The sequence below is a fragment of the Takifugu flavidus genome, chromosome 13 (genome assembly GCF_003711565.1).
Source record: "Takifugu flavidus isolate HTHZ2018 chromosome 13, ASM371156v2, whole genome shotgun sequence".
Lineage (NCBI taxonomy): Eukaryota > Metazoa > Chordata > Actinopteri > Tetraodontiformes > Tetraodontidae > Takifugu > Takifugu flavidus.
In genome coordinates, this window is record NC_079532.1 from 1,169,112 (window position 1) to 1,186,852 (window position 17,741).

At 43.2% G+C, this 17,741-nt stretch overlaps 4 protein-coding genes across 8 annotated transcripts; 1 reads left to right on the plus strand and 3 right to left on the minus strand.

The window, feature by feature from the left end:
* Positions 1-469: 469 nt before the first annotated feature.
* On the minus strand, positions 470-4,239 carry zgc:101783 (uncharacterized protein LOC447883 homolog). 2 transcript variants are annotated; one of them, XM_057053136.1, is made up of 10 exons: positions 4,099-4,239; positions 3,901-3,939; positions 2,670-2,753; positions 2,411-2,482; positions 2,234-2,336; positions 1,885-1,943; positions 1,532-1,582; positions 1,367-1,451; positions 1,172-1,298; positions 470-639 (listed from the first exon to the last, which is right to left on the minus strand). In XM_057053136.1, exons 1-10 carry the CDS (start codon positions 4,115-4,117, stop codon positions 550-552), a joined length of 729 nt encoding a protein of 242 aa, XP_056909116.1. In that variant the 5' UTR covers positions 4,118-4,239; the 3' UTR covers positions 470-549. The 2 variants fall into 2 exon arrangements, with proteins under 2 accessions (XP_056909116.1, XP_056909117.1); XM_057053137.1 differs by having other exon boundaries at positions 4,103-4,217.
* A 1,179-nt stretch (positions 4,240-5,418) lies between these two features.
* On the minus strand, positions 5,419-10,717 carry zgc:171459 (uncharacterized protein LOC562056 homolog). The gene is made up of 13 exons (XM_057053127.1): positions 10,141-10,717; positions 9,979-10,072; positions 9,813-9,900; positions 9,391-9,724; positions 9,067-9,160; positions 8,704-8,791; positions 8,161-8,467; positions 7,999-8,092; positions 7,847-7,934; positions 7,455-7,773; positions 7,105-7,198; positions 6,920-7,007; positions 5,419-6,828 (listed from the first exon to the last, which is right to left on the minus strand). Exons 1-13 carry the CDS (start codon positions 10,202-10,204, stop codon positions 6,277-6,279), a joined length of 2,304 nt encoding a protein of 767 aa, XP_056909107.1. The 5' UTR covers positions 10,205-10,717; the 3' UTR covers positions 5,419-6,276.
* Positions 10,718-11,180: 463 nt separating this feature from the next.
* Positions 11,181-14,442, plus strand: kcnj11l (potassium inwardly rectifying channel subfamily J member 11, like). 4 transcript variants are annotated; one of them, XM_057051250.1, is made up of 5 exons: positions 11,181-11,340; positions 11,756-11,918; positions 12,113-12,352; positions 12,435-12,704; positions 12,811-14,442. In XM_057051250.1, the coding sequence occupies exons 2-5, from the start codon at positions 11,760-11,762 to the stop codon at positions 13,522-13,524; spliced, it is 1,383 nt and encodes a 460-aa protein (XP_056907230.1). In that variant the 5' UTR covers positions 11,181-11,340; positions 11,756-11,759; the 3' UTR covers positions 13,525-14,442. The 4 variants fall into 4 exon arrangements, with proteins under 4 accessions (XP_056907230.1, XP_056907231.1, XP_056907229.1 ...); XM_057051251.1 differs by having other exon boundaries at positions 11,184-11,444; XM_057051252.1 differs by lacking the exon at positions 11,181-11,340 and having other exon boundaries at positions 11,669-11,918; positions 12,811-13,018; positions 13,103-14,442.
* A 287-nt stretch (positions 14,443-14,729) lies between these two features.
* Positions 14,730-17,574, minus strand: LOC130535881 (CD59 glycoprotein-like). The gene is made up of 4 exons (XM_057051254.1): positions 17,268-17,574; positions 16,501-16,624; positions 16,120-16,221; positions 14,730-15,109 (listed from the first exon to the last, which is right to left on the minus strand). Exons 2-4 carry the CDS (start codon positions 16,553-16,555, stop codon positions 14,910-14,912), a joined length of 357 nt encoding a protein of 118 aa, XP_056907234.1. The 5' UTR covers positions 16,556-16,624; positions 17,268-17,574; the 3' UTR covers positions 14,730-14,909.
* Positions 17,575-17,741: the final 167 nt, after the last annotated feature.

Consider the following 17,741-nt stretch of genomic DNA (forward strand, 5'->3'; position numbering starts at 1 on the left):
TAACAAGCTGATTTAACAACCGATTCAACATTAACACCAGATTTCACAGTAAGTATCCAGTAATTACTTTGCTATGTCAATTTATCAGCTTTATTTGCTAACAATAGGCAATAGAACAAAACTTAAGCTTGGAAAGCCCCTAAAGTCTGTGAAGGTTCTCAGTTATACCCCTAAAGTCAAAACCACACACTCAAGCACACACAACATACTGTAAAACCAGACATCTAAAATATCTCTCCAGGATCCAGTTACTCCAAATAAGTTCAAAATTTAAAAGAAAAAAAAAAAGCATTTAGTATTAATTTTACTCATGTGTCCCCAACAAAAATTATTACAGAAAAATTCTGAAATGAAACTAGTGCTATCTGAGTCAATAAAACACTTCTTCCCCAGTTGGTAGACCGGAGCATAAGACGCTCACCAAACTCACAGTGCTTCACTTAATATTTAAGTTATATTCCAGGCTTGGTTTTCCTATATCAACACGATTCCTCAGCTTTATTCTTCTGTAACTGGCTGCAACCAGGTAAAGAAGGAAGAAACAGCATATCATCCCAAATATTTAGGAATACATCCTGTAAGGGTGATGAACTCTGGCCATCCATCATATGGGTTCTTCTCCCCATCATTCTTTGTGTGCTAAAAAGAAACAGAAAATGTGGAGCAGGAATTCAGGCTCCATCTGGACAACATTGGTTGAAATGTTTGTACAGTAAATTTGAGGGTACAGTCAGCATAGTGTAGCTGATCATGAGGTCTGAAACATGGCCCAAAATTCCAAACTCATGATAACCTCAGCAGAGTACTTGGATGAATTGAATTGCAGTTTTTGCCTAAAATATTTTTTGTCATATAATAATAATATGGTCCCGGCCATAAAACTGCAGTCAGATTAAACAAAGTGGAGCCACACTGGGTAGAATTAAGTTTGATGGTAAGAAAGTGTAACCTTTTCCCAATAAATGCTCCAACTACTATCAGCTACAGGGTTGCTCTGAAACATCATGAGGGAAAAAATCAATCAATCAGCAAAGACTTATAATTTGGGGGGGTCAGAGTCAAGTGTCTAACAATCAAGGCCTTTCAACATTAGTCTAATATATGAATGATGAATGAATAAGGAACTGTAAAAAAAACCCAAAACATTAAATTCCTGGGTCTGAGCTGTTACCTTCTCGAATAGATCCTTTTTGCTTGCTCCCTTTGCACCAACAAACAGCCAGTTGTCTCTGAATCCCACTGAGTTGATGTACTTGCTTCCCAGTTCAGCTATGAGCTTCTTCGCCTCGTTGTCTAACCTGTCAGAGTGAGTCAACAGTCGTCAAAGTTTGCAGATTGTTTTTTCCATTTTATACTGGGGACATACTTTGTAGCAGGTTCATCAAACGACGCCATTAGCACAATGGATCCGTTCTCGATGCTGTTCAGGAAAGTGATGAGAGGTTTCACCTCTGCAGAGAAAAACCAGCATAAAACTAATCAAGAGCGAGATTTGTGCATTGCTGGTACATTTAACATGGCTGACACATACCTCCGACGTACATGTCAAAGTGGCCGGTCTTTGTGACTTCCCCTGTTTTACCTGATTAAAATATTCCAGTCAGGAACAATTCACTTCTGGAAAAAGCTTACAAATGTCATGCTACTGCAGAAACACTGCAATATTTTGTTGCAAACTATCAGAGATAGTAGCAGCAGCCTTCAGTTAATATAATTCAGTAAACCTAATAATTAAATGTCAATCCTGTTGCTGATGTCCTTTAATTTAAGTCTAACTAGACTAGAATATAGAATGTTTATGTTCATGTAGCTAAGAATATTTAGGAAATGCATAAAACATCTAGAATGGATAGCCTGTAAACAAAACTGCCGTGATCAACTCACCATTTACAATAACAATATTTATCCCGACTCCAGCGTTGTTCAGCGTTGATCCAAGAATGCTGTAAGAAGTAGAACATGCACGCTGAGATCAGCATTGTAAAAATATCGACTATATGGTAAAAGACTCAACTGAACGTGTTGAAAGACAGGAAATTTGCCCAGAATCAGTGCAGGCATTTGTGGACAACTGCGAACCCTAGTGATGGAACTTTGATGCCAGTTTAGCAATTTGTATTTTACACAATTTTATGCAGGACTGACACTTAGATCACAAATGAAAATATTAAACCACCTACAACCGAAAATAAAGGCTACAATTAGCTTCTTAGAGAAATTAAGAAGCACCTACAGAGTATTGTAGAGGCAGATCTTTCCAGGAACAACATTGGCAACTCCGCTGTGCATGTAGAAGCTGATCTGATCACTTGGACACTCTTTATTTTCACACGGTCCTAAAGGAAACACGCATCCGTAGTCAATCTACAATCAAAAAGCTTAATTGTTCTGATCTAGTTTCATCTCTGACCTGATCGTTTAACTAGTGCTTGGTTCTGTCCGGACATCTGACCAGACAATGCACGCTGCCGAGTTGAGAAAGCTGAGAAAGAGCATTTTAAAAGTTAGAATATATAATATTCAGTTGCAAAATGTTATTTATAGATTTCTAGTTGTTTAAACAGAACAGGGCTTTAAAGAAGCTGATGAAGCGCAACTAAACTTGGCAGCAGTGAGTTTTAATTTCACTTATTAAACTTATTTAAAATGTCTGTGTTTGCTGGCTGTACCTTTGAATGGCTGGCTGTACTTCTGTATAAACACTGTAACAAAGATTAAGAGTGTCACCACAATCAGCAGGCACTGCAAAATCCCTGTAGACACAAAGAATCCTTCAGTCAGACTGGTAGCTTGGGCCTGAAAGAGTTCTGTAAAACTGGAAAATCAACCAACTGATGTGAGGAGGGCACTATGGATTTGTAAAACAATAACAAATTACACTCCACCCATGTGACATGGCTATAATCTGTGTTATGCCTGCGATGATGGTGAATTACTGATGATGATGGTATCACGCATGTTTCAGAGCAGATTTATACAAGACTCAAGTCTGGATCAGATGAGGGATTTAAAAAAGCTAGAACTTGGAGCTGGATTGGACGAGCAACATGAAGGCTCAGAGCAGGAGGAGCTGCCTGAAGAGGCTACGATCTTCAACATCTTGCGTTCTATGTGCAACAACCATAACATACTTTAGTTACATGAATTACATACAGTATATTACAAATATTATGTGTACACACATTTCCAGTATTCCTATATTTTAACTATCTAACTTGATTGAAAAAACATTTGACAGCTGAGAGGGAATTCACCTTCAGATGCATAAAATGTGCTGTGGCTCTGCATTAACATTCCAACAATGATGACAAGCTGTTATTTGTTATACTGGCATTGCAGCAGTCACCACGGTGATGACTGCTGAGCAGCTGTATTTAACCAGTCAAACCCATCCACTAAAAATGCTCCACATTATTGTCCACTAGTGTTAGTCACAGACTAGTTCTCCTGTGATCTCATCCATGCTTTTATTTTGCTAATACTAAAGCATTTATAGCCTTAGCATTTTACTTCTCCATAAACTCCATCTGCTGATAGCCACTTAAACGCTCTCACACTCAGATCTGTGTTGAACACATCAATGTTTGTCTTCACCAGCATCAAGTGACAGAAGCAAGACTCAAAATATAATAACGGTCAAATAAAGTGAAAGCAAATCTGCTTTGACTGCTTCCAACCAAGGCCATTACTTTGGCGCTTCTTATAAATGCACTTGTGCGCACCATCAACAAATCTGCAGCTCAGTTCAAATGGAGTGTTGGGAACTGGCTCCTGTCAAAACAGGTAAATATGGCCAATTCTCATCCCCACAGAAAACACACCGCCAGGTCAAGTGTGACGGACACTCAGTCACAGAAGGATTACTGACAATTCTTCACTAATGAGTTTGTTAAATCTTACATCTTGTGTAGATATGTCGTCTGGGCATCGTTACTCTCCCTGTTAAAGACAAGCCAACAAAGGTAAATAAACAATGTCAAATATGAGACTTAAATTGATTAATTCTTTCAGAAGAGAGTTGACTGTACAGAATGCTTATATAATCAGTGATGGAAGGCAGAGCTGAGGAATTATACAGATAATCAAAGTCAAACTGACCCACTCTGACTGTCAGCATGTCCACGACGTCCACACCAGCCGCTCGCTCTGATTCCCAGAAGCTTCTTCAGCTATGAGGCGTGTCAGCACAGACAGGTCGATCCTGTTTGAGTCACTGATTACAACCAGTCACATAAAGGACCTGCCATTCTGAAAGCAAAGGGAAATGCAGTAATTCTGTATTCTTTATAGGGATTTCATTGATATTCTTTGAATGCCTTTGCACCAGAGGATAGATAAATGAAATGCTGATTCTGCTTTACCCACTTTCTAACATTTTCAGTAGCAAATTATGAAAAGTTTGGTTTCAAACTAGTTTGTTTTCATCCTTTTTTTGCACACTTCATTATCTATATTATATATTTATTTGTGGGAAATAAATTAACCTCCAGGATTCTGAAATCTGCACCCTAAACAAAACACAGGCCATTCTGATGTGAATTACTTTTAGTGTCTCCACATCCTGTTAAATATTTGTTAAAGGTTTGTACATGAGCGCATTCTGTGTTCATAGCTGAACAAACGTCTAATTGTTTAAACGATTTCTACTGATGCTTTCCCTGTCCCAATTTCAATCAATTTAAATTTCTGAGGCGATCCCAATGAAAACGGTACCAAAATATGAAAACATCAATTCCTAGTCAAGAGGCATGTATCCGCAAACACACGTAAAAAAACAGGCAAAAAGAATAAAGAGAATAAAAAAAGAATCTAGATGAGAGAAGTCACAGCAGAAAAGCAGTCTTAGATTGTCAGAACTCTTGGATGGAGAACAGAAAAACTCACCTGCCGGCTCACCTGGTTTGGCTGCAGTGTGAATTCCTTCCACCAGGACGACAAATAGCGCCGTGGCCACTGTGACTTTCATGTCACATTTTAGTAATGTAATCTACCAATCTAAACAGGATTTAATCAACTTAAGGAAATAATACAGATGGCGCTAAAAACAATATCAACCTGTGTCGGTCCTGAATGTTCTGAGGTGTTCAGAGATGTGACCGCTCCCAACATTTATCAAACAAGCCTGATAAGCACAAGCACAAGTTTTACAGGGTCAAAATGATTATTTATACACCTTTATTGTTGGAGCCACTTTATGTGTCCTTGTTGCCATAGTGAGTGCTGATATGGTGTATTTACAGGTCAAACTATGTCATATTATTGTCTGGGAACATCCTGGCCCTGGGGCCCCGGTGAGGGACCAATAATGTCTGAAATGATTTGTTAATAGTCATTTATAGTGGCTGTCATCAGGTCTGATGCTCATAAAAGACATTCTTTCATTAATCAGAATTTCAGAAGACAAATATCACATCCAAACACATATGAAAACCTTTTTAATGCCATCGTCTCATCACCTCATTCCTGCTTTATCATCAGATAACAAAGTTTTATTTAACAATGACAATATATAAAACAAAACAAGTCTTGGCATGAAATAATAATTTACCCGTGTCTAAAATAAAATGGTTTTCTTCTTCTCAACGTTCCCTATTTAAGGCACAAAATCAGAGAATCACTTGGGAAACTTTGTCTCCTTTGTTGGGTCTTAAAGGTTAGTGAACAGATGAAGCTGAAAATGGTGCCACGCTCTATAAGTATTTCTAGATGAGAGCTCCATTACCATGGGGGTCCAGCTCAACAGGAGATTGTGGCAAACCTTCACTAACGTTTACACATCTGAGCAAAGGCCATGAATATGTCATCTTAGCATATAATCCAACATTATGAGCCAATAAATTAACTTTCGCTGACATTCTGTAAGAAACAGGTAAGTGTGTATCTCAGATAAAGGTCACAGTTGCTGACAACTCTGGCTCAGTAGTTTGCAGTGAATTACACCACATTCATCAGCTGACCCAATATTAAAGGGTGGGCTGAAATCAATGACCCCCAGGAAATGTCTATCTGCACACCAATGGAATGCAGGGCCTCAAACCAGTTTATACTGGACTAGCACACCTGAAAAACCAACCATATCTTGAAAACTCCAAACCGTACTGTTGATAACTGCAGCAGGAAGAGTCACATTATTTTACTACAGTCCACTTCCTCCCTCCACTGGGAGGTGTTCCAGTCACCACACGACAGCCGCCTTGCTGTAGTTCTGTGGTCTGTCAGTTAGGCTGTGGGTTCAAAAGCTAATCAGAGGGTGTCTCTAAGCCCAGAGCAGCTTTCCTACATCAGGGCATTGAGATGTCCAGTGTGTCCTACAGAGTTTAGCATCAACGCTCTCTGGTCCAGCACCTCCCTCTCCCGCTCCAGCGCCGCTCTCTCCTGGTCAACCAAAGCTCTGTCCCGTTCCACTGCCGCCCTCTCTCGCTCCAACCACAGTCTGTCTGCCTGCACTGCCGCCTTCTCCCTCTCCACAGATGCCCTCTCTCGCGCCACTGCTGCCCTCTCTCGCTCCACCATCTCCCACTCTCTCTCCAGCTCTTCCAGCGACCGCTCACACACCTCTGAGCTCTGCTGGTTTTGGTCAGGAGTGTCATTGAACACATCCTGACTGTAGTTTGTGGAAGACAAGGGGAGCAGAGGTGGTGGAGCCGGGCAGGGCCGGTGTCTGGGGGCTGCGTCCGGCTGTTGCTCGTCATCTTGAGTAATGGGGGTCAGAAGGGGGGCGCTGTTCCCCAGACGACCTTCCATGGCTTCATTCATCAGGTGAAACCAGGGCCAGGAGGAGGCGCTGTCTCCGTTACTCTCCATCCCAACAGGAGGATACTTCAGGTCCTGACGAGCAGGTGATGAAATATTAAAACAGGAATTTATGATCGAAAACCTTTTTCCTGCCAGTCCAGACTCTCCCCACACAACAGATCACCTTGTATCGTCTCTTCAGATTATCCCATTTCTTTGACATCTGGTAGGTGGAGATTTTTCCCTGCAGACCGAGCTCTTTCAGGATGGCCCTTCAGACAGACAGGCAGGCAGGCAGACAGACAGTGTCAGGAAACCATCGACTCTGACAGGCAAAGCAGCTGAGGTGCCACAGGCAACCAGTCTTACTTCCAGGCAGCTTTAGCGGCATTCCTCCTGCCAGTGAACAACGACTCGTTAGCTGCTCGAAGTTTAATCATCCTGCGGGTGTCCTGATCCGACACTGGGACAGAAACAAGGGAAAGAATTGACTCATTCTATAAAACTTGGGTTCAGTTTGGAAATTATTTGAAACCATGTGAAATTAGCAGAAACTGGAGATAAGATTTCACTGTAATAGTGCATTAAATGTTAATGCGACTGTCTCAGACAGAAACCTGCAAAACACTGAAGACGTGTCGCAACAAAAATATTCAGATCACCATACAATTGTGCACATTGGCAACATGGAGAGTTAAATCCACAGGTGCAACGCTTACTTTTATAGGCAGGGTCTGAAGGCATTGAGCACTCCTCCCCACTAGCATCAATGTAAGTGATATTCCCATCTGCCCCGTCCCCGTCTGCTTCCACCATGCTGTCCAGCTCCGACAGGCTGCTTCTCTCCCCCATCAAACAGTCTCTGTCAGCAGGTGGAGATGAGACAAATATGCTGTCCTCCTCATTGTTCCACACCGGTGCCACTCTGGGAGCCTTCCCTGCCAGACGTCCTTCCAGGGCGTCATTCATCAGCTGGAACCAGGGCCAGGACGCCGGGTTGGTTTGGCCCTCCATCCCTCGAGGGGGGAACTTCAGGTCCTGCACAATGACACCGATTAGAATCATGTTTTTAGAACTACTGGAGTGGTACAATTCTGTGTGAAAGTGTCACCTTGAACTTGGACTTCAGGTTGTCCCACTTCTTGGCCACCTGATCAGGTGTGATCTTCCCTGTCAGACCCATCGCCTTCACGATTCCCCTGTGAAGAAGAGAGAACCACCATAACATCAGCTCCAGGTGGTTCAAGCCTTGTTGTTCTTTACCTCCAGGCAGGCTTGGCTGTGTTCCTCCTCCCAGTGAAGAGAGACTCGTTAGCAGCTCGTAGCTCTATCAGACGTCTGGTGTTCTCTTCTGTCACTGCAACAAGGTCAAAAGGTCACCAGACAGGCAGGAACTGTTTGAGGATGAAGCTAACAAAGTTTTACATTTGTAGGAGTACTCAGAGATGCGCTGGATGTCTCCTAGAGAGGCAGATCTGTTTTTGTCTTCATTATCTACCAGCAGGTCCATCTCAGACTCTGTCAGAAACTCGGCCATTCCCCCCCGACTGCGCCGGGCTCGTTTCCTCGGTGCCGGTGACAGTGCCTCACAGTCTTCATCTTCGTCCTCCACGATGGGGGTGAGGAGGGGTGCCGCCCCTGCAAAGCGGCCTTCCATGGCTTCATTCATTCGGTAAAACCAAGGCCAGGAACTCGGGTTGGTCTCCACCCCGCGGGCAGGAAACTTCAGCTCCTGTTAAGAGCAGGAGGCTTTTTTTATTCTCCAGACTCCCAGAATGATCTACTGACAGAAACACTACTGATCCATTCCTTCAGACTGTGATCAGCATTTAAGACTTTTGTAACAGAATGGCTAAAATTATTAAATTTGTTAATGATTTCAGTGCCCTGACAAACAGCAACACATTTAACTTCTCATATTAAAATCTCATTTACTATAATGCCAGGAGTTTAAGCGGCTGGTACTACCTTGTACCTCCTTTTCAGGTTATCCCACTTCTTTGCCAACTGATCTGTGGTCAGCTTCCCTTGAAGGCCCAGCTCGTACAAAATGGCTCTGAAGGGAACAACACTTATGATGAATCTCTGCCTGAAGACTGTGAATGATAAAAATGACATCTCCTGGACACTGCAAGTGGAAAAATGTTTGGTTTGCACAGGAGCAGCAGAATGTGAAGATCACCATCTGGCCAGTCCTCACACACATACACGGTCATGAGCTACTGTAACACATCCACAACAGGGACATCATGTAATCTGACCTACAACACCAGTCCTGTTGCCCGGATCACAGAGCTTCTTCTGTAAAACAGAACCTGAAGCGTGACTTACCTCCAGGCTGATCTGGCTGAATGTTTCCTGCCAGTGAAGAGGGCCTCATTTGCAGCTCGGAGTTTGATCATCCTCTCTGTTTCTGCCTCTGTCACTGAGAACAAGAGCAACGGATTTTAGGCAGCTTTAGATATGTGTCTCCCTCTACTGGTGAGAAGAGTCATTACACAAACAATGCTGACACAAAACCTCTAAGTTTTCTACATTGTTTGATAAGTGGCATGAAAAAATGTCTAAGAATTACTGCAATTATAACCAACTCTGCCATTTAAGAGATGAATTGTTAAGAAGAAGAGACTGAAACACTCAGAGAGGTCTGCTTACTCTTATAGGAACACTCAGACATCCTCCTCCAGCCCATGGGGACTCCCTCAGTGGGAGCAACCGCCGAATGAACCACGCCATCATCCTCTGCAGTTTCTGCAGACACTGCATCCTCCATCTCTGTCTTGATGAGGAATTCCAAAATGTCGTTGTTTTCCTGGCTCTGGTCGATGTTGCCACGGTGAGCAGCATTACCACACACAGTCTCAGGACTCAGTATTAGGTTACTGTTGTACAGACGCCCTTGCGTGGCCTCATCCATGATATGGAACCAGGGCCAAGACTCCACCACACCACCTACGTTATCCTGGCCCTGATATTGCTGCTTCAGATCCTAGATTTGAATTGAAAACAAACATTTTCATAAGTGGGGACTTGCCAAAAGTGGGGTCATGCTCATCTAAGTGCTGAATCACACCTACCTTGTATTTAGTCCGCAGGTTGTCCCATTTCTTGGCAATCTGTTCTGATGTTAGCTTGCCTTCCAGGCCCAGGCCTTTTAGGATGGTACTGGGTAATAAACACAAAGGGGTCAGTGAGAGGGTCACTTGCCCACAGTTGTTCGAAATGTGAAGATGGTTTACATACCTCCAGGCTATCTTAGCAGAATTTCTTTTCCCGGTGAAGAGCGCCTCATTGGATGCCCTGAACTCAATCAATCTTTTCACATCCTCTTCAGTCACTGGCAATTGAGGGGTCAAAGGTCACAAAACACTTGCGCTTAAAACCTTACCGATATTAATTTCTTACTTTTATAGTTGTGTTCTGGGAACTGTGGCAGTGGATTAAGGTCGGACTCCATCGATTCCATCATTGGGGATGAGCTCTGATTTCCAGGGAAAGATGATGGTGGGGAGGAAGGAAAGAAGGGGTTTAAGTGCACTGGGGTTCGGGCCTGATGCTACAGCTGTTTGACCATCCTATGGGTTCACCAGCCATGTTTGGCCCGAATCAATCCTCCTCCAGCCATCGCGGATGGCAGTTCTGGCGAGGATTTTAGGCAAGGGAGGAAGACTTAGGAAGACTGCTGTTACGATCTCCTACGACGCTCCCAGACAGCACTTCAGAAGCTCACTGCTAGCTAGCTCGGCTAGCTAACTCAGACAAATCTACAACACGCACCATGGTTTCCAGTCACATAATGGCATCTGTTTCCTTAAGATAAAATTATTTATACAATATCCTTTCTGGATTTATCTCGCGTCATCCTCTGTGGAATAAAAAAGGTGAATAAAAGGGTTAAATAGATAGAAACCGTTCCCCGTCTTCACTGCAGAGGAGAATGCGTTTGATAACAACTCCAAGGCCTGCCGTCCGTCACGTGACAAGCAACACGAAGGAGCGGAGTCAGACGTTATATCAAGATTTCCTAATATGATAGTCATTTTATTTTTCCATAATTTTCCAGTTCTGTCTTACTTTTATTGATAGCTCACTAAAAATTGACTCTTGACATTTAATGTAGAGCCAGGAGCAAACTGTGCGTATGCGTGTTTATCATATGTACATATACAGTATAAACGCCATCTGTTGGCCACGGGAAGCTTCCGCAGCGTGCACCTGTTGGGTGTCCCACAGCACCAGCGTAAAGTTCGTAAAATCTGGACGATATAACACCGGAAATTGTTACAATTACAATGCATTAACTATAGGTAGGCAACGTGTGGTCTAGGTTATTCAACATGTAAGGGCGTAACTTGGTAGTAAAACAGGGGATAAAAACCTTGTTCGATGTGCTTCACCACAATATTTTATTTTGAAGGTAGTAACCGGAAGCAAGGCGCATTAACCAACATCGACTTGACCGCTTTTCTGTTAGTGGTTTAGAGGTTATCTAAAGGATGTGATGAATAAACGATGGAGGCCGCGTCCTTTTAGAGACACAAAACTACCGTTTTGATAGAGGAAGTAAATACCTGCGTCCAGACTAGGCTGTGATTTTCTGAATAGGTATTACATCCTTTATTACCTCATTAATACCTGCGTTTACGTGGACATTTACAGTCAAAACAGCTGATGGTGTTTTGTTCACGCTGATACTCAGTTTCCTGCAGGCAAGACGTGCTTTTGCTGCCTTTTTTAGACGTTACTTAAGGTTAATAATTAAATGCAATCTGATTTCTTCAGTGATCATCATCAGTTTGTCTTTATTAATATGTAGCCAGTGTTTTAAATATAATACACATTTTGCATTAGATACTTGGAGTCGTATTCTTTGAAGTCATGTATTCAAAGTACAAATGTATTGTGATTAGAAGTTGTAGACTATGAACCGTACATAGAATATATATTTGCATGTCAAATAACCTTAAATAAAGACATATTGTTACCTGTAGGTTAAAATGAATTGTGTCTGTCACTGTAGCATCATGTTGGCAAGGAAGGGTCTCCTGCCTGATGGGTTCCTCCTGACCCGTCTGGCCGAGAACCAGAACCAGCCAAACCGCGGCCGCTTTAAGTCCCAGAGGGCCCGGTTCATCACTAAGACTGGGTCTTGCAATGTGGCCCACAAGAATATCAGGGAGCAGGTACGTTTCCAGGGCATCTGTTTCTGATATGATTGCTGTCAGTGATGAATTTGTACAGTATAAAGAGAAAGCAGAGTTGACTTCATGTCAGGTAGTCACAGTGTTATCATGCTAACAACTATCTTTCCTCTCTGTTTCCTACCTCATTAGAGCAAACTTCCATTTCATATTCTTGTCTTATTTGTGCGTTTCAGGGTCGTTTCCTGCAGGACGTTTTTACCACCATGGTGGACCTGAAGTGGCAGCACTCCTTCCTCATCTTCACTTCAGCCTTCCTTTGCTCTTGGATGCTCTTCGCGATGATCTGGTGGTTGCTGGCCTTCGCTCATGGGGACCTGGAACCCCGTGACCCCAATGGCGATCCAGGCCCTGTTCCATGCGTTACTGCGATCCATTCCTTTACCTCTGCTTTCCTTTTCTCTATCGAAGTCCAGGTATGAGTGCTTACTGCTTGCACCCATTGATCGAGGTGGTTGTTTCCGGTTTTGCGTCTTTAAAAATGGCCACCTGCTTCAGGTGACCATTGGCTTTGGCGGCAGGATGGTGACGGAGGAGTGTCCTTTGGCAATCACTGTGCTGATCATCCAGAATATTGTGGGGCTGATCATCAATGCCGTGATGCTGGGCTGTGTATTCATGAAGACGGCACAGGCCAACCGCCGAGCAGAGACGCTGATCTTCTCCAGGAATGCCGTCATTGCTCCACGAAATGGCCGTCCAACCTTCATGTTCAGAGTTGGAGACCTGAGGAAAAGCATGATCATCTCTGCTACAATTCAGTTACAGGTGAGGCAACCAAAGGTCTGACAGAGCTGCATTCTCAGGTGTGAGAGGGCTTCCAGAGGAAATAAAAGACAATTTTGATGTTGCATGGCTGATGTTTCCGTTCCAGGTGATCCGACGGACGGTGACGGCGGAGGGTGAGGTGATCCCTGTGGCCCAGCTGGACATTCAAGTGGAAAACCCTCTAAGGAGCAACGGCATCTTTCTGGTTTCTCCACTCATCGTCAGCCACACCATCGAGAGAGGGAGCCCCCTCTATGAGCTCTCTGCCCAGTCTCTTAGTGCCGAAGACCTGGAGGTCATCGTCATCCTGGAGGGTGAGAATGCTCAGATCCTGATTCAGAAGTCACATGACCCAAAACTTTACTGGTTCTTGGTGTCGTTGTCTCCCTTTTTTTTAGGTGTGGTGGAGACAACGGGGATCACCATGCAAGCTCGGACCTCCTACACTCCTGAGGAGATCCTGTGGGGGCGTCGTTTTGTCTCCATCATCACTGAGGAGGACGGACGCTACTGTGTGGACTACTCCAAGTTCGGCAACACCGTTCCCGTCAGGATGCCATTCCTGAGTGCCAAGGAGCAGGACCAGACCAGGGGCATTCAGGAGGACAGCCCTTCCACCCAGCTGCAGGGTTGGGGGTTGGTCCGAGCTGGGAGGGGGGGTTTCCGAAGAGGAGGCAGGACCTGCGATAGCGCTGCCACCCAGCCCTGGTACGCCCAAACAGAGAGAGAGGTAGAGGGAAAAGGACAGAAGAAGACAGTACAGCTGGAGGTGATTGGACGGCAGACTGATGAAGATGGTCTGGGAGAGATGAGTGAATGACAAACCAGGAAACAGATCCCCCCCCACAAAGTTTGACTGAAGGTCCGAAAAGGCCGAAATATCACAGTATTTGATTGTCTTTGCAGCACTGTGACCCTCAAAATCTACAGTTGATAAAAAAAGTTTGTATTTTACTCAGTTTGATGGAACACAGGAGCCAAAGATGGTGAACAGGTCTCACAGGGAGCCGCAGAGAAACAGTGAAAGTTCACATAAAATGGGCATTTTTATCAGGTCTTTGCATCTGAGTAACATTTGTTCATATGTTGCTATGCTAGTGATGCCATGAGCAGTTAACTGGAAACAACAGTTGGAGGTTTTTGTGACTCACAAAAGTGACTCACATGTGTTGTTTTTGTGGTGTTAAGTTATATTTTTTCATAAAGTTTGTGTATTTGTAACATTAGATTTTCTTTCTTGGTTTTAGATCTGGTAATGTGTCATTTTTGACATTTGTATCCAATAAAATATTTTGTATTTTCACTCTGAAGCTAAAGAATTTTCTATAATGTAGTATCTGACCCGTTCTATGCAGGCTTTACGTTTGTAAGGCCGTAATGTGTTTAACTGCCAACCTAAGCACAATATCAGGACATCCTCCACATGTGTGTCCGGTGTCCTTCCTTCTACAGGAACCTGTGGGCCCCTGGTACCTCTCACTAGGAGGATGTATAGCATGAAGCATCTCCACTATTCCCTTTTTTTAGTCATAACTGAACAATACACCATTGAGTTGACCATACGGTATAGCGTGAGGTCATCAGAAAAGAATGTGTTTACTGGCCTCTATAAGAAGGAGGTATCGAGGTAGACTCCCCGGAGTTCTTCACCATCGGGACCTCGAGACCTCCCTCGGACAAACTGCAGTGTTCGATTGATGCCTGACTGTTCTCTCCAATAAACATCTTTGATAACCAAGTCGGTGTCTGCGAAGTTTCCTTCATCATCAACACATCTCGGCAACCACCAGGAGAAGATTCACAACAATAATTAAATGTCATTTTCGAATATAACCTAATTTGCTTATGTTAAATTCTGTTCTTACAAGGCTTGATGCAGTTTCAGAGTCCTTAGTATATTTGAACATCAAAGAACTATCTAAAAACCATCTGTAAATATTGAAATAAAACCATTTCTGTTCTAAGAAGAACTAGTGAAATTATGGCTGAATGACTTGAGGGGTTCTATAAAATCTAAACTGGAAATAAAACAAAGGGAGAATTTAATGTTCAGTGACAAGCAAAACACCTTTTTTCTACTGTTCATTGTTTAAAGCACAAGTTAGTTTCAAATGATAAACACAAAGAGAAAAAGTCAAGTTTGTTGACAGAAGCTGTGAGTCTGAAAACAGAACAGTTGACTCAACGCCAATGCTTCGGCGCCGTTTAGCTCCAACACCACCAAATGCTCAGCAGCAAGCTGGCCAGAGCCAGGGCAGGCGTCACCATGGTAACGCCACTGGCGGAGTTGCACAGGTTGCTGTTGCAGCATTGGAACTTGAATTTGGAGATGGACGGGAACATCTGGGCCAGGCGAGAGTTATCACAATCCGTGTACCTGATGCACTGACGGATGGTCTTTCCCCCTAGACACACACACGCACGCACGCACACATACACACACACACACTAAAGTTAAACACTGTTATATACAGTCTGTAAAAATAATGAAATATGCTTAAAGCTGCAATACAGAGTAGCTCTTGTGTCCCCTGCTGGATGAAATTCCCATCAACATGAGTAACTGAAAGTGAGTGAGTGAGTGAGTGTGTGAGTGTGTGAATGAGTATCTTAAGTTGGGCTGCCCCGTTTAACCGTCATACATGAAAATATGATATCACCGCAAAGTCTCTTCATTTACTTTAAATCAGTGCTTCTCAATTATTTTCTGTTACGCCCCCCCTAGGAAGAAGAAAACATTTTGCGCCCCCCCCCGCCGTGACTATAATTAGTATGAATTTGTCTATGAAATTGTTATAAGTACACCTCTGCATAACACTGTATCCTTATTAACATTAAAGAAAACAAAAAAAGAAAGAAATATAGACCAAAGCGGGATGATTGTTGCCAATATTCGGCCCGTTTTTGCTGAAAAAACTCAAGCGGCTGATCAGCGTGACTGGGGTGTAATGTCTTTAAGTGACGCCTTCATTTATTTGGCTTCATGCTGTCCGCTGCCAACATTTTTAGACACAGTAAACACACCGGTCTTTCCTCGTCTCCCACCGTAGTCACAGTGAAGCCAAGCGCTATATATGCTTCGTCATATTTCCTCGTCTTAGCTTTCGGGAGACTTTCGTTTGTCTCATTATCTCCGTCTCTCTCCGCCTTTCATTTCATCACTTAAGTATTTTTTCATGCCGTCTCTTGGTGGTTTGTTCACTGCACTTCCTATCCCTTGCTCTGTGGTGTGTGCGCGCAGGATGTGCAATTACACTTTATTCTAGTACGGAAAAAAAAACAACATCTTCTCCGGGGTCACACGCGCCCCCCTGGCATCGCACCCCACTATTTGAGAAGGGCTGCTTTAAATGCAAAACATTCATCAAACATCTGTTATCAGAAACGGTTCCACAAAAGTTTCAAACCAACTGACCTCCTTCGCTCAGAGAGATGCAGGAGTCCTCGTATGTGCACTCCTGCACGTTCTCACAGCGGCCGGTGTTATCCGAACAGTTGTAACAGCGAAGTCCCAAACCTGCAGAAGAGTAAATACGAGGATAAAACATATTAAAAAAAAGAAATAAGGCAACATTTGTAAAACTATACACAACAAACACCAGGTTAAATGTGGAAGTAAAAAAGCCTTTTAATAAAGCTGCCAAATTCAGGGAGCATTTCAACACTGGGAGGATCACACTTCTGTAAACAAACACTGTTTTTCTTCTCCCAGAGAAATTAACTGGAAATACAGGAGATTGTCTTCTGATTAGCGTGTCGAGACCTGAATCTTAGAGAATATCAACCGTCCACCCACCTGCATGGAAAACGGCCAAACACACGAGCAGGAACAGTCCGAGGCCGCTCTTCATATCGCCTCCCGTTGAACAGTCACAAACAGAATGGAGTTGGAGCGGCTGTGGCGTCCGATCTGTGCCACCCTGCGAGGGAGACAGCAGCTGAGTGATAGCAGCTCTTTGTGTCCTGACTCACAGAGCCTTTCTCTCCACCCTCTTCCTCCTCTTCCTGTCCAACAACCACTAGGCTGCTTCCTCACAGGGAATTTTATAGCAGCTGCATCCCAGATTTTTCACCCTGAAACTCACCCAATTCTGCAGAAATTCTTTTTGATTAATTCTATTTATTTGCTTTGATTAAACCAGAGTTTATACCTGTTTTAAGAGTTTTGGGCATATTAAAACATATTTAAAGCATACCTAAAATTAGAACATATTTGATAACAGATAAGTAAAGTTTATTAAATATAAAATAAAAATATTACATTTATTTCCCTCAATAAACAGAAAAGTTACAACACATGTTTATGCTGAGACTGGGATTAGACTGCTCTAATGATGTAGATTAGCATTTAACAGTTATTTTAATTGTCTTTAAGATGGTAGATTTGACGATCGTCGTATTTCTTTCTGTAGCTGCTGACTGTGGCGAAATTAACGCCAGTAACAGGAGCGTATAATTGTTACGCAACATTAAAGCTACTTTGACCATTGGTCCTTGAACCACTTTCATTCTATTGATCTTTAGACTTGTTGGATCTTATTTTTGGATAATAAAGATGATTACCTCCAACCTTGAAGTGACACAAAATGAAGCGACACGTCAGAAGTTGTCTGTTCCAAACTCGACGTTGGCAGAGCTGCTTTGGTCGCCGCTACCTGCTGGTGAACCGTTAGCATATAACGCTAAACAGATAATGCGAACACGACCGTGTTCCTGTCCACGCAAAAGCCTCGTTTGCACGACGACGTCGGCACCAGAAACCTCATCTAACCTGTTATGTTATAAGAACGTGCTATGTTTGGGCAAAATACCGACGCACATTCTCGCGGACTTTCCGAAGAGGAGGCATGGGAGAGATGAGTGAATGACAAACCAGGAAACAGATTTCCCCCCCCACAAAGTTTGACTGAAGGTCCGAAAAGGCCGAAATATCACAGTATTTGATTGTCTTTGCAGCACTGTGACCCTCAAAATCTACAGTTGATAAAAAAAGTTTGTATTTTACTCAGTTTGATGGAACACAGGAGCCAAAGATGG

Coding starts and splice junctions, on each gene's coding strand:
- zgc:101783 (XM_057053136.1), bottom strand. Junction 2,337..2,410: donor AGCACTAGTTAAACGATCAG/GTCAGAGATGAA, acceptor TGTTTCCTTTAG/GACCGTGTGAAAATAAAGAG. Junction 1,452..1,531: donor CTTTGACATGTACGTCGGAG/GTATGTGTCAGC, acceptor TTTTCTCTGCAG/AGGTGAAACCTCTCATCACT.
- zgc:171459 (XM_057053127.1), bottom strand. CDS start 10,204: ATGATGGAATCGATGGAGTCCGACCTTAATCCACTGCCACAGTTCCCA. Junction 8,792..9,066: donor TCAGCCAGATCAGCCTGGAG/GTAAGTCACGCT, acceptor TGTTCCCTTCAG/AGCCATTTTGTACGAGCTGG. Junction 7,935..7,998: donor ACAGCCAAGCCTGCCTGGAG/GTAAAGAACAAC, acceptor TCTTCTTCACAG/GGGAATCGTGAAGGCGATGG.
- kcnj11l (XM_057051249.1), top strand. CDS start 11,733: ATGAATTGTGTCTGTCACTGTAGCATCATGTTGGCAAGGAAGGGTCTC. Junction 11,919..12,112: donor ACAAGAATATCAGGGAGCAG/GTACGTTTCCAG, acceptor TGTGCGTTTCAG/GGTCGTTTCCTGCAGGACGT. Junction 12,705..12,810: donor CTGCTACAATTCAGTTACAG/GTGAGGCAACCA, acceptor TTTCCGTTCCAG/GTGATCCGACGGACGGTGAC.
- LOC130535881 (XM_057051254.1), bottom strand. CDS start 16,555: ATGAAGAGCGGCCTCGGACTGTTCCTGCTCGTGTGTTTGGCCGTTTTC. Junction 16,222..16,500: donor TTTGGCCGTTTTCCATGCAG/GTGGGTGGACGG, acceptor ACTCTTCTGCAG/GTTTGGGACTTCGCTGTTAC. Junction 15,110..16,119: donor CATCTCTCTGAGCGAAGGAG/GTCAGTTGGTTT, acceptor GTGTGTGTCTAG/GGGGAAAGACCATCCGTCAG.